At 46.2% G+C, this 15,375-nt stretch overlaps 1 protein-coding gene across 2 annotated transcripts in view; it reads right to left on the reverse strand.

Moving 5' to 3' along the window:
• Positions 1-8,462, reverse strand: part of TRHDE (thyrotropin releasing hormone degrading enzyme) — a 232,588-nt gene extending 224,126 nt beyond the window's left edge. For both annotated transcript variants that reach the window (XM_054188180.1, XM_054188179.1), the window contains exons 1-2: positions 7,302-8,462; positions 1,260-1,533 (exon numbers count right to left, since the gene is read on the reverse strand). In XM_054188180.1, coding sequence (XP_054044155.1) covers positions 1,260-1,533; positions 7,302-8,125 — 1,098 coding nt within the window. In that variant the 5' untranslated portion in view covers positions 8,126-8,462. The remainder of the gene's footprint in view (positions 1-1,259; positions 1,534-7,301) is intronic.
• Positions 8,463-15,375: the final 6,913 nt, after the last annotated feature.

Raw genomic sequence — 15,375 nt, forward strand, 5'->3', positions numbered from 1 at the left:
AGACTTACTTCCTGATCACTTCAGTACGGCCTAAATGAGGGATGGTAACAAAGAGGACTGTCCTGGGTCCACCCTCCTTCATCTTCAGCACAGACTTGAATCTGTATTAGGGCTCTCACAAAAAGCTGGATCAGAGATCTGATTTGGTTGAAAACTTACCACACTTTCATTTATTTTTCCAGGTCAGCTTTCAGCCAGATCATACGGCGGTACAAATCTGAAGACTGGCACGAGGAAGGGCAAAAATACCTTTGGCTCAGAGAAGGTGGGATCAGCTCCCTCCACAGCACTTCAATGTTTAGGCTAGCTAAAAGTGGTTATGGAGCAGTTTCCTGACCTGATCAGCTGCATAAGGGAAGCCTGCAGTCCCTCCTCATGCCCGCAGGCTACAGCACAAAGTCATACAGCATTTGCAGAAGCATAAGGTAAACACCCCCTTTGCTCAGACACACAGCTTAAATTGACACCTAGCCTTCTGCTTCCAGAACTAGCTCTGTTTTGTTATCCACAGTAACTAAGAAGGAAGGGTTTCTCTGTATGTTCACCTCAAAAATCTAGATGACAGCACTGTGAAATATTCTATTAAACTGACAGCATTTTTCATCTATGTTTTGGCTTGTTACACAGTTCTGAGCTTGATATTTGTAAACAAAAACAAAACTGACATAAATAAAGGATTTTCTCTCTTTTTTTCATGGCCTAACTCCTGGAACCATGCCATGTTTGGAAACAACAGCTCCAGAAAGTTAGTGCTTCCATCAACCTGGACCTCCATCGGAAGTTGATAGATTGTAAAGTCCTAAAACAGAAATTACTTTATAAGCCTCCTAAGCTAGCACACAGCACACCAAAGGACATGTTAGTACCGAAGGAAGGAGACTGGAAAACCTGCCAGTATTACTGCTTTCTTTTAATAAATAGTTCCACGGACACTGGTATTGAAAAGGCTACAGGAAAAACAAGAGAAAACTTCCCAAGAAAGTCAAGGTGAAGTTAAACGGCAGTTTAAAAGCATAACATTTCATCAGACAACCACATCTACTAAGCTAAGCAATTACAAAAAGCATCAGACAAACCATAAAAGTTAGACAAACCTTCAGAAAAGGTCCCAACAATACACACTACCATTAAATAAACTGGCAAATTTTAGGAATGCTAATCAAGAAAGTACTTTAAGTACTTGATGTTATGATCCCTTACAAAAAGTGAGTGTTTTCAAAATAACAAAATGTATTTGATACAACATTAGAAATACTTACAACTACTCCACTCTTGGTGACAGTTTCCCGGTATGTAAAATTGCACACTGCCCAAGCTAGGTAATATGTGGACATGAGAGGGGTCTGTGAAAAGTGATCTGTAACCCATCCATCTTCCTCAAAAACAGAAGTTTCAACTGGCATGTTGGACAAAGATAAGTAAGTTGCTTGATGCCTGATGCTGATTTTGAAAGTGGCCTTGTAGATGGGCTCGTCAAAGCAAGGAAAGGCTTTTCTGGCATGAGTAGGAGAAAACTGCGTAACACCAAGAAACCTAGAAAAGAAGGAAACAAAAAAAACAAAGCGATTACTAAGTGTGCACAGTACTTGATTCATGGATGTACCAAATAAGACATTGCTTGACTACTGTGGTCTAAGGGGCGGGATGGATGGGGGATGACACCAAACTGTACAAGATATACAGTGTTTGAACACTGCTTTATCACTTTCTTAGTCCCTGTACTGCAATGCAATTGATATAAAGTAATGGTCTACAAATTTCCTAGAAATTTTCAGACACCACACTGGCCTTAAATAAATAATCCCTTGTCTTTCAGCCTTAAATAATCCCTCGTCTTTTATCAAATTTCAGGTTCTAGCAGTTTTGTTCATCAATACATGAAAAAAAGTTAGCCATTATTGGTTATGCAATGTAAAAAAAAAGCACAGTCCTTCTTCAAACCAGGATTTAACAGCCCTCAGGGAGTTCACTCTGCCCTGAGACACCAACAGGGCACTTTGCCTTTCTTTGGGCATGAGAACTTACAGCGGCCACAGAATGTGCTCAAGAGGGTCACTGTTTTCCATTGCTGATTACTTCTGTACCACTTGCATGTAGGTCTGAGACATGCTACTATACAGCACTGCTGTGACAGTACAAATCCAAAACACCATTCTGTGAGCTTATACAAATATAAGCAAATGATTAAACAAGCAGAGAGTAGTTCACCGTTCTTCTACACGTGCTTTTCTTTTCTGGTTATTTTATACAGAACAAATCGATGCTCTCGGTTAATGGGTCAAATTATGAAAAGATCTGTGAAGGAGGAAAAGACATTTATTATGCCACTGTAGAGAATGGGAAGGCTTTAGTTTGACAATAAAATCTGTAACTGGTTTTTCAGAACTAAAGAGATTTTAATCCAGATAAAGAATAGGAACCTTTCTGGGTAGAGACTTATTGGAGGAAACCCACATGCAATGATCCCTTTGCAGAAACAAGAAGCTACACCTAAAAGGTTGAATTATGGGGTTTGTTAAGAATAATTTCTGGAGGCACAGAAGATGAGAAAATGACAGCTACGTAAAAGTAAAGGTAGCACATATGTAGGCTTTTTGAGAGTTATTGATTCGCGTCTCGCTTTCCAAGGTTCCATCAGTGGAAACAACCACGCAATTTTAGATACCAGGTAAACATTTATCAGAATTTTAGAGGCTGACTAATCATCTGTTATTCCTCTGAGGGAAGAAGATGGGTGGATAGATTTGATTTAATGAAAATGGTGGCACCTATTATTAATCAGGCGATAAGCATTACTCTGCAATATGATACTCTCTAATGCGAAGGGAGAATAAAATAGGTAGCCCATAAGGAAAATAAAATATCTAATTAACTTTTTCCAAAACTTCTTGGGTTTTATACATATTTTGGAGCCATTATTTTATAAAAAAAAAAAAAAACAATGAAGAAATAGACTTCTTGAAACGTTACACTTTTATTTTGCTATAGTGCATCCATGCCTGATAGAACTAGATATATGTTTTACAGTGAAATTATCACCTCTTTCAAATAAGGCAAATTTTTTAAAAATTTGAAAATTTTTTTCACGTCTAAAACCATTAACATTGGTCTTTTCTCTAAAATAAAAAGTCTTATTTGGCTAGTAATTGTTGAAGGAATTCATCATATCACATTTTCATTGTCTCATTATAAAACACGGATTATTAAAATCATAATTCTGCATAAGGTTGCCAAATATAAGGTAAAAAGTTGGTGCCAGGTATTCAGTGTTAATCCAGCAAAATTCCATATTATCAGTGAATTTACACTAGTGCAACAGAGCCAAATCAACCAATTAAGTGAAGCAAAGCAACTTAATTTATATGCAAAGTATTTCAAGTGGACCTGATTCTGCATTCTAGGCACACTCTAAACAACTACAGACATCAACAGAAGCTTCAAGTAAGCATGGAAAACTGTACTGGCCTGTTATTAATAAAGCAAGAATGATGAACTTTTCTCTGCAATTAACAATTCTAACGAGCTCAGACACACATGTAAATGCATACTTGGGGAACACTGTATGTATTCTGACACTCTCTAAATAAGGAAGCTTTCCCCACACCACCACTTCTCAGAGATCCTATCAGTAGTCTTTTAATAATTGTTATGTGTTAGGCCATTGAAAGAATCCCTTCGCCAGGATAATAAAACCTGGTAAACTCTGCATCTTCTGTATTCTCACAGATAGACAGATATATCCACATACATACAACTGGAAAAACACTGGGAGGTCAATATTTCATACTAAAAATACATCAACTACCAATAACAGTGATATTTATAACATGTGCATTACTATCAAACATTGATTTGCTTATTGTGCCATAAAGCACGACCAACAAAGCAGTTAAAAAAACTGCTTCCCAAAGACTAAACCCTTACACATGCTTAAAGGAAAAAAAAAAAAAAAACCACAACAAACATTGTCTGTCTATTTGTTAGGAGGAAAAAACAAACAAAAGTTCTACAGCATGCCAAAAGTGAAGAACAGGCTGAGTATTTCATCCATCTCTACACACCTCTCTGGGCACTGACATTTTTATCTCCAATTCCCCAAAATATCACCATAAAAAGTTGTACTTCTGGGAATGACAGCCTTGCAGCCTGTCTTCTCAGCGTACCCACGGCAGTAATTTGCAGGTGTTTTAATTCCACCTCATCTATTAAAGGAAGACATGTGTTTCCTCAACAACCTACCTATTTTGACATCCTAGTTGTTATAAGATGTAAGAATATGTCTGTTTGTTTTGTCTGCACAATGTAGGAAAATTTTTTTTCCTTTTCATTTATGCCAGTTTGATGTTCATTTAAATTGTGCACGCGTATTCTTATGGTAGTCTCCAGTAGCTCTGTATTAAATGTTTGTTGATTACTGCCAGTAAATTCTGGCACATAATGCAAAGTAAATTTGTAGCATGTCACTTCCATTTTACATTTCAATTAAAGTAGCAAAGATTTCAGTAAAAAAATAAATACTTTTATGCGGATATCAACATTTCGGGCTGATTTATGACTTTCACCTGTGAAGACCACAGAAAATGAACTAACTTTATGAAAAAAAAAAAGTACAAAGTGAAGGCGTTAATGTTTATGAAGCCTCACAGCCAGAGTTATTCACTCTTCATATACAACAAAAGTGAAAAATGATGGTTTAGACCCTTTTATAGCAACCGCTACTCCAACGATGTTGCTGTATTTTAATTGAATATAAAGATGTCAAAAAGCTAAAGTCCTGCTGGAACATCAAGGTCTCTCAGAGCATGAGAGAAGCCTGTCTATCTATCATAGTAGAAGCTGTCCATGTTTAAGGAGTACAAATGGCGATAAGTATTACATTAAAAAAGAGTTATTAATCAAAATGCAAACTGCTACACTGCAAGAGCACGCTCTGAACAAAGAAGTTTCCTGTTTTAGAATGTGCATTATTTACTTCAAACTATAGTGAGTTGTTAAGCCTGTGACAGTTGAAAAGGAAGAACAAGACTTCTATTAAACACCTGAAACTCTAACCACACACTGATTACAGTTTTAAAAACAACATTTCACTGAAAGAAATATAAATGAGCTGTGGTAAAGAAAAAAATGACACTTATTTTAATATAACAATGCTACCTAACACAAGGTAAGGATCTCACCCAATATGACTATATTCAAGTGTATTAAAAAAAAAAAAAAACAACTTGTATCTGAAAAGTTACACAAAGAGTACTGGGAAACACATTTTACCATCACCTTTCACTCCATGTCTTAAGCTAGCTTAATGATTCAAAAAGTTAATAGGCCTTTTGTTGCTGTTGTTTTTTAAATCATAACTGGGGCATCGGTACTGACGTGTAATACAGTAACTCTGGAGAAATGTCACTGCAACACCTATTTGACAGTTCAATTATTCCTATACAAAGTCTAAATACACAAGAGTAACTGCTTAAATAATTTCTTGCATTTGTAAAGTGCATTATACCCCCTGCTGTCAGCAGTATTTTGTCGTAAGATTTGCCTGCTTCCATACAGGTCTGCAAGTACTCTCGATTACCCCAGTCATTCACTCCTTAGTGATAAAAGGCAATTTATCTGCATCTTTTACTACAACCATGCTTTTCCAAATTTCCCTTTTATTCCACGGCGATGACAAATCGCACAAACTTAACTTCAATCCTGCTTACGGTTCTAACATCGGGCAGTTTAAAATTGGCAGTAACTGTCAGTAATCAACAGTAACGAAAATACATTTTAATACAAGCGTTTTTGATTTGAGTTGGTGAGTGCTCTTTTTCTGTCTGACTTTTTTGTCCAGTTCTTTCAACTATGAACTCTTGGCGTCACAGTACAAAACAGCAAGATTCAGAAAGTGAGAACCTGTCACTGCATGGATGTTTAAAGTAAGCACAAGTTGCCCAGGGAAGTTGTGGATGCCCCATCCCTGGAGGTGTTCAAGGCCAGGCTGGATGGGGCTTTGAGCAGCCTGGTCTAGTGGGAGGTGTCCCTGCCTAGACGGTCTTTAAGATCATTTCAAACCTAAACCATTCTATGATTCTCTGACAGCTTAAAAAGAAACTAATTCTAAAATTATTAAACCATGCCAGAACTATCAAGAGACGTACCTCATCTTTTGTATTACAAAGCCTGATTGTGGTTAGAAAACTACTTTAAAAAAAAAAAAAAAAGAAAAGCCTCTGTAACTGCCTGGACGGGGGCCTCCATGGTGACCCTGCCTATCTTAACAAGGGCCTCGACAGGGACCCAAGGACTACAAAAGCAAGAGTAAATACGGATCAAAATCGAACCTTGTTCCGCGTGAAAACAGCGAGCACTGACCAGCTGTCACTGGGTGTAAACCTATTCCGCTCCCGTGAAATCACACCCCACCGCCTTTTTGCTTCAAATAACGAAATAAAAGCACAACAGCAGAGAAGTTCCGCTCCCCTACGGGCTGCTATTTACGACCTGGGAAGGCTGTGTCACACGAGGACACCGGGTGGCTGGACACGGCGGGAGTGTTTATTCAACAGACCGGGATTGCCTCGAGATGCACACAGCGGGCGGGGTGTTTTATTCCTGTCCCCCTTGGAAGTTCACCCGTAACCACCGTCCATTCCCAAAAGCCGCCCAGGGGCATCTCCTCCTGACGGGCGCCCACAGCCTTCCCCCCTCCCGGCCCGCTCCGGCGGAGCGCTCCGCTCACCTGCCGGCGGCCCCGCCTGACCCCGGCCCGCCCCGGCCCCGGCCCAAAGCCGCCCCGCAGCCCTGCCTCGCCGAGACCGCTCCGCCCGCCCCCGCTCCCCCCGACACACCCCCTCAGCCCCTGCCGTTGAGGCGGAGCGGAGAAGGGCGAGCGGCCCCCCCCCAGAGAGCTGTCGCAGCTCCGCCTCCTCATCCCGCAGGAGCGACCGGACGGCGGAGGGGACCCCCGGCGAGGCAGCCGGCGGCTGGAGGCGAGGCCCGGCCTGCGCTCATCCACCGGCCGGGCGTCCCGCCGCCGTGCCGGCCGCTCCCTACCCGGCACCCCCACCACCACCACCCCCGACCCTCCGCGGCAGCCGGCCGGGCCCCGCGCCCGTCAGCGCGCCGCGGAACGGCTGGTGCCGGCCGGCGCGGAGCCCCGCGGCCTCACCCGCCTGGCGGCGCCGCGGCCCACCGGGTCCTAGCGCCGCCCCGCCCGCCCGAAGTTCGGCGCCGGCTGCCGCGGGGAAGCGAGGGTGGGGTGGGGACCGGCAACTTCGGTCCCGAGTGGAGTTGAGGCGGCGCGGCCGCTCCGCTACCTTCTCTCGCCGTGCAGGACGTAGGAGCTGCGGAAGAAGCCCAGCAGCTCGTTCTCGATGAGGGCGTTGTAGATGATCTTGAGGTTGTAACTCCGCTGCACCTCCAGGCTGCGGCTGAGGACGACGACGAAGACCTGGGTCTGGGGGTAGAGGAAGGAGCGGGCCACCCGCACGCCGCCCGCCAGCTTGTCCTCGGCCACGCGGACCGCCTCGATGTGCATGCGGTGGGCGTGCAGCACGATGTAGCGGCTGGCGTTACGCACCTCCAGCTCCACGTTCACCTCCCCGCTGAAGGTGAAGTTCTCCATGAAGGCGCTCAGCATCAGGTTGTAGTGCAGCGGCCGCAGGTGCCGCGGCAGCCGCGGACGGGCCCAGGGTGGCGGCTCCCGCCGCCTCTGCCACTCCTCCTCCTCCTCCTCCTTTTCCTCCGCCGTCGCCTCCCCGCCCCGCGCCTCCTCCTCCTCCTCCGGCCGGCCGGGGGGCTGCCCCATGCTGGGCGGCTGCCGGGCCGCCCCCGAGAGGCTCCCGTTGCCGCCGGCCCGCGGCGGGCCGTCGGCGGCGGCGGCGCCGCACTCCTCGAAGCGGACGCTGAGCATCACGGCGATCATGGTCACCGCCAGCAGCGCCAGGATGGAGACGGCGAAGCCCAGCACCAGGCGCTTGTGCACGGCGATGTGCCGCTCCGTGGTGCGGGGTCTCGGCCCCGCCGCCTCGGCCCAGGGGCCCGGCGGCAGCCCCCGGCTGCCGTTCCGTAGGGCGGCCTCCTCCTCGATCATCATGGGGGTGACGGGCGGGCGCTTCTCCCGCTTCTCCTCCAGGGCCATCACGGCAGCGCCGCCCCCGCCTCCCGCGGGGCCGCCGCCCCCCGAGGGGGCCCCGAAGGCATGGGAGGCTCCGAGGCAGGGGGGCCCTCGGCCCGGGGCGGGGAGGACGTGCCGCCTCTCACCTCCCGACGAGCCGCATCACCCTGGCCGCCAGCAGCCCCGCCGGGGAGCGGCCCCCGGGCGCGGGGGAACGGGACGGCACGGGACGGGACCGGGCAGGAGCCGGCGGCGGCGGGCGCTCCCCGCCGTCCGGCCCCGCGCAGGCAACTTGCGCGGCTTCCGCGGGGCACTTCAGCACATGCCGCCGAGCGCACCCCGGCGCCGAGGGGGAGGGCTCTGCCGCCCCGGCCCCCCCACTAGCGCCGCCGTCCGCAGGGAGCTCGCCTCCCCCCGCGCCCCGAGCCGCCGGGGCCGGGGTCGGGCTCCGCGCCCGGCCCCGGCAGCGCCCGGGCCATGCGCGCCGCGGCGCCGCCGCGCAGGTCGGGCCGCCCCCGCGGGGTTCGCCCGGCACCGGGGGCGGTGGCACCGGACAGCGGCGCCGGGCCCGTCCTTCTCCTCCTCCTGGCGGGGCTGGCTCCGGAGAGTCACTCCTAGCGGCTCCTCTCTTATTTTGTCTTTTCGGTCTCCTGCAGGTACAGAGCGCTCTCCCGGCTGGCTTGGGCAGAGGCGGCTATATATAGGCACCGGGGAGAGGCGAGGGAAGGGATGGGAAGGGGGGAGAGGCGGGCAAGCCCCGCCGCCCCTCGGCTTCGGCGGCTGCTCCGGCTGCCGGCGGTGACGGCGGCGCCCCCGGGGGAGCGGGCGGGGGCGGGAGGCGGGGGCGACGCGGGGACGAGGGAGGCTTTTCTCTGGTGTGTCACAGGCGGCGGCTCCGGGGAGGTCGCTGAGGCGGCGGCGGGAGCCCCTGTCGGGGGGGGCGGAGGGCGAGAGCCGGGCTGTGGCGGGGACGGGGCGACCGCACAGCCTCCGAGCCGCGGGACTTCCCGGGATTACAGGCGTACGAGCGCGCTCTCCACATAAATATTGAACGCCGGTGCCGTGGCGTGTTTATATAGACTTAATAAAGAGCCGCCGACTGCGCGTTTGGACGACAATAGCGCTGTCACACTGACGTGGGGATGGAGCCGAAAAAAAAAAAAAAAGGATAAATACTCCTACCTAAATCGATAGGATTAATATGCCGAGAAAAAAATCACTCTCTAAGTGTTGGCTGGGACTTTCAGAAATCCCCCTGCCGTTACTCGGCGGCCCCAGGGCGGCCTCCTCACTCCTGCTCCCCCTCCTGCGCGTACGAGACCCCGCTTCCCAGTTGGAGGGGTTTAAGGATGTGTTAAGTGCTGCCTGGGGTAACGCACCAACACCTGGCTTGAGTAGCTCTAGGAGTGAACTCCGCTCTGGGAAACTGAACTACTGAACCTGAGCCTGCTTCAGCCACCTGCCCTCAAACCTGTGCACGTGAGGACTGCAGAAACACAGAATTAATATACACAGCGGGGATCTAGATCAGTGTCTGAAAGCATCCCTGTTCCCCTTACTGTGCTTGCATACTTCAAAAACTATCTCTCTTCATTTTCTTTTTTTGAAGCTCTGTAGCTACGATCTTGTAAGCAGTTACAGATGCGTTTATCCACGGCATTCAGTCCTGTAGAATCCACAGGAATATATGCTGTATGTCAAGTTAAATACATACGTAACAATTTGCGGAATGAGGGCCTTACTTTCCATAGTGAAAAGAAAAAAAATAAAGCCCTATACTACTTCCATAAGCAAAGCAAATCCGCAGAGTTTCGTGAAATGTGATAGCCATTTTACTTCCCGAAGGAATGCCTGATCTCTGTTTTCCTTGAATCTACTATGTCTTCTAGAAATGTTATCTGACTTTGCATGCTGTTGCTGAATACGAATGATCATTTACGGACACTCAAACCACTTTAAGTATAAGGAATTTACCAGTTTCCTTATATATTCCTATATAAGGATTATATATAGGTCTGGTCTCCCTGGCAGGAATTGAGCCTTCATTTTTATCTTGCAGCACAGTCTAACGAAGGCTTGTAATCTTAACTATTTTTAATCAGAAGTATGGTGATACACTTGCTAATTTTGTTTATATGTCCTAGGAGAAGTAAGATTTTGCTCCGGTAACTATCATTCCCACATATTTACTGCAGTGTTATGTGGCTGCCCACCTGCTATAACAGGCCAAAGAAAGAAACATTTTATTATCTGCAAATAGCCTTCATTATTTGTTGACTGAAGTTTGAGGCAGAAAGGTAGAAAACTATTGCTGTGTGATTTGGAAAAAAAAGAAACAAACTGACACTGCAAAATAACATCCAGAGCTACAGGTTTAAAATGTCAGTTTCTCTATGTTTCATTAAACCCTTTAAAAGTGGGCACAAAAGAGGTGCCTGAGTGCTTTTAAGATTTTGTGGGCAGGCTGTCAGTATCCGGCATTAGTAAAATAGGCAGTGTTTCCCTCTATCGCTTTCTGCAGTGGGTTTTAAGTTATGTTTGTTCCCATCAGCAGCGCAGGGAGGTATTCAGGGGATGATGTGCTTCAAGAATAGAAGTAGCCTGGAATACGGTGGAACGGTTTGAGCGTCATTTATAAAATGTGATCTCTAAAATGTGATGAAAAATATTTTAATCACATTTTTCATTACATACAATTGAATACTTACAAGTTTCACAGGCTGAGGTTTTTTTGAAGCCTTCTGAGAAAAGCGGTGGGTGCCAGGCAGTTGGGCTAACCAGCTCTGCCACTTTTAAAAAGGGATGTACAGCTGCGTGTGGCAGCACGGGAGCATCATTCTGGCCTTCTTGCTATACAAATAACAAATGCATAACTCGCCGGGCTGAGATCTTCCACAACCAGCTGAGGGAGTCAGTCACACAACTCAGCTTTGACAGTATTAGTCTATAAATTGAAGGGTCGGTATCAGAGAGGGTATGTAAAAGATTTAAGGTGCATGCTAGTAAGAAGCCATGAGGCTAATTCCTTTTAAGCCAAGTTGAAATAGCACAGTCAAAATACTGGAGCAAGGCATGAGTGACGGGAGCTAAGGCTGTTTATATTCACCTCCAACTTTGGTCCCATTACTCAAACAAGGCTTTGAGAGGTTTGCAGCCCCCCCTCCACCCCTCCTTGGGCTTCTTGTCAGGCTGGAGACTTATGACAAGAAGGTGCTGCTAGGTACAGTGTTCAATAGCTCATGTGCCTCGACTCATCTATCATTCTAAAACTGCACATTACTAGATTAACCTTCTCTTCATATTAGTAATGATGGGTTTCTAAAATGTAGCTTGACCAGATACAGGTCAAGGGAAGTATTAACTTACTAATTTGTTCTCAAATGCTACTCTGCGAGTAGTTCTATGTACCGATTGTTATATATAGCCATTTTGATGAGAAATTACAAAGGCATGGGCTCCCAAGAAACAATTTATGTACATCTGGGAAAAATTCCTGGTTTTTTCATTTGTCCACGGTTATAAACGTCCACATGGATTAGACGGGTATTGCCTCTGAAGCTTGCGACTCCTTTGGTCTTTCTGCAAAGGCTATTGGAAAATACATCAGATCATGGATCATTTTTTCAGCAAAATCCTGATGATGACTCCCAGTTGTTTAGAACTTCCCCTAGGCCATCAACATCTTGTATGCAATCACATTTTATGAGTTTATAGGATAGGGTTTCAGTTACTCATACAAAATAAAAGAGCATGTTTCACCTTAACTGAATTGCTACGGAGATGGCCCTCTCTAGGCAAGTATCAGAAGAAACATGGATAAACTTCAGACAGCACAGTTCCCAATTCTATATCAGCTTATACACATATATATATGTGGCCAGCAAAGAGCTGATGAGAGACCCTCATAAAGCTGTGGTTTATGTTACGTTAAGATTGCCCGCAAACATCTCTCAGTATCCACACTGGTGCTTTACAGTCTTGGAAGAAAAGCTCTATAAGTGAGCAACCTTGTATATCACGCAGCCGGGTACAGTTCACTCAAACAAGGGATCAGCGCGTTAGAGCTTTCGGAGGCTGCCTAACTTTTTCTGCTTTTAACCCGAGTGATCCGTCCTTCATTCATCTGGGTCTATCAAAGGTTTACAGACAGACTTTATCATACTGACCCCACTCACACACACACAAAAAAAACCCAACATGGTGCAGGGCTCAGAAAATATCCATCTATGCGAAGCCCAGAAACAACTGGAATTTATACAGGGAAGAATTAGAGGGAAAAAAGACCTAGCCAGCCCACATCTGTCAGTGCTCCACTGACCCTTTCAGCCTCAGTCAGGCATTTCTGTGGTCATAGTTGGATTCTCCGTGCATACTTCAAAGTCAAGGGTACCCATAGCTGTTAATCCCTTCTGTTTGAGTGCTAAAATGGACTACACTTCATAGCCTACTGACATGTTGGTCAAAACACATCAATAAGGTGACGTCCTGAAGTATTATGAACTATTCACTTCCCACAGACGCAGCTTCCGTGTAGCTGTTACTTGCTGCTGTCTTTGAGACCAAATGGTGGAAGACTGGGGAATGACTGTTTCCAGGCCACGACAGGTTGCCAGAGAAGCCAAGAGAAAATTAGCAACCTATCATCTGTTGGCTTTGCAAGTTATGATCAATTCCCCAGAGAGGTGCCACTGCCTAACAGGGGACCGTTGTGTCCTCCTGAGGCTGGCAAGTAGGCCAAAGGGAGCAGATTGGGGCAGTGGTCCTACCTGTAGTGGGTTTTGGATTTTGTGGTTTTGGTTTTTTCCAGAAGACATTTTCAGTAACATGTCAGGTTTAACATATGGCACTGGGGAATACACCTTCTGTTTAGGTTAAAAATTGCTGCTAAGAAAAATGCTAAGGGAAACACTTTCTAATTAAAAGCCAAAACAGCCAAAACACTGGATTGTAAAACAAGCTGACACACAATGATTTGTGCTGGCTTAACCGTACCAAGGAAAGCCTGGAGAAGAGAAGGCTCCGGAGAGACCTTATTAGCAGCCTTCCAGTACCTGAAGGGGGCCTACAGGAAGGATGGGGAGGGACTCTTTATCAGGGGGTGTTACGATAGGACATGGGGTAACGGCTTCAAACTGGAAGAGGGGAGATTTAGATTGGATATCAGGAAGAAATTCTTTACTGTGTGGGTGGTGAGACACTGGAACAGGTTGCCCAGGGAAGCTGTGGATGCCCCATCCCTGGAAGTGCTCAAGGCCAGGCTGGATGGGGCTTTGAGCAGCCTGGTCTAGTGGGAGGTGTCCCTGCCCATGGCAGGGGGGTTGGAACTAGATGATCTTTAAGGTCCCTTCCAACCCGAACCATTCTGTGATTCTGTGAAAAGAACTTTTCTTCCATCATTCTCCTCTGCTCCTTCACACTCACGCCACCTGTACAAATTGCCTTCTTTCTTACTTGAGCCCAGTAGCACTAAGCAATATTTATATTTAGTTTATAAGTAGAGATGGCCAGATGACTAGAGGCAGCTTCATCTTGGACAAGCGTTATTTTTCCTTTTCTAAAGGAACAGGCATAAGAGGAAGGGGCATGGTGCTGGACCAGGCAGTGTGTAAAGTCCTATCTAATGAGAAGCTGAAAGTTTACCATAGGATAGACGGTCTCCCTAGTAATCTGCATCTTCTTCTCCTCCTCCCTCCTTTCTCTCTCATCATCACCTCTTTTTGCTCGCCTCTCGTGTTGAAAGGAACATCTGAGGAGGCATCAACATGGAGCGTTGCCTATGTATCACCTGGCCCCAGTGACCACCCGCTGCTTCCCCTTCACCCTGAGTTTTGAAATCATACCATCGTCGTCCTTTGCTGTGGAATTTTCTTCCTTTTTCTTTCAATCCTTTTACAACTATTCAGTACTACCATACAAAATCATAACACTTTTTTTACTCAAAAGCCAACTTTTTTGGGATAATTTTTTTTAGGATAAAAATATCTACTTTCATATGAGAATTAAATATTTTAAATTTCCAAATTAGGTGGCTGAGATGCATTATTTTCCCCGGATGTTCTGTTTTCATATTTATTCACATCTACTCAGCAACTAGTTTTTCTTTTTTTTTTTCCATTCGGTTCTTTTTCCTCATTTCAGCAGCAATTTAGAAGGAAAACGAGTGTCCTCATTCTCCACTATCAGTTTTAGTTAAAGTATATTTCAGTTTCTTTACAAAGGTGTTTTTTTTTTTTCCCCCTCGGTGTTTTTAAACACAGCTTCTTGAAGGTGTTTTTTTTTTCAAGCATGAGCCATTTCGATTCCACAAGTTCAATAATGCCATGTTGTTAGTAGTGGGGTGCAGAGCACAGATATAATACTGTTTGTTTCTTTCACTGAATAATTACACTTAAAACTGGCTAATGGGAATCAATTAGTGGTAAGAAGTTAGTCTCAGGGGGAGAACAAGAATTTGTAGAAACTCCAGATTGCGTTAGGAACCAACATTTCCACACCTAGATCGTGTCTTATCTGCTAGTTCAGCACCTCTTCACTGAAAAATACAAGGGGCACGATAGTGGGCAAGGCAAGGGTTTATTTCCATTAAAACTTATTTTAAAACACTTTTTTTAAAAAAATCAGCGGACAGTCTTTTTGTCCATTTAACTGTACAGTACATGTTCAGGCTTCTGGTAGTGGCTGTCAATGCAGAGAGAGCTTAGGGTGTTTTGTGGAGCAGCATAAACATCCCGCGCTCTTTTGTTTCTTTCAATATCCCATTTCTCATTTTACAAGGAAAGAATACGGATGTTCCCTTGTGGGTCTCCTGATTTAGCTTAGCTAGACAGTCCCTCCTTATGCAGGAGCATTTGTTGTGCTTAACCATGACCTGCCTTGGGCCCCTTTTTCCGTCCAGTAGACACTATGAGAGTATGTGACTGTCAGCCCCCCATCACCAGTTGTATCCTCCTGTGGACTCCCTGAGTTATTGTAAGGATATGCACACGGATTTTCACCTTCCCAATCAAATCACCTTCAGAATCAGTGACTTGCCAAATGTCCTGGGTGAGTATGAAATAGACAATTTTTAAAAGGAATGTGCCCAAAATTTTACAGCTGAGGGAAATACAGCTTGCAACAATCCTTCGAGAAGAATGATCTGCAAAGCCAATAACAAGCTTCTACAACCCGAATCACTGTGAAATTCCTCAGTCTCAGTTCTGATTGAGCCCAAACTGTCACTGAAGGAGGACTGGAAAGAAGCAGGTCAGCATGTGTTTATGGTTGCCGTGTTT

Source organism: Rissa tridactyla, chromosome 1, assembly GCF_028500815.1.
Source record: "Rissa tridactyla isolate bRisTri1 chromosome 1, bRisTri1.patW.cur.20221130, whole genome shotgun sequence".
NCBI classification, from domain to species: Eukaryota; Metazoa; Chordata; class Aves; order Charadriiformes; family Laridae; genus Rissa; species Rissa tridactyla.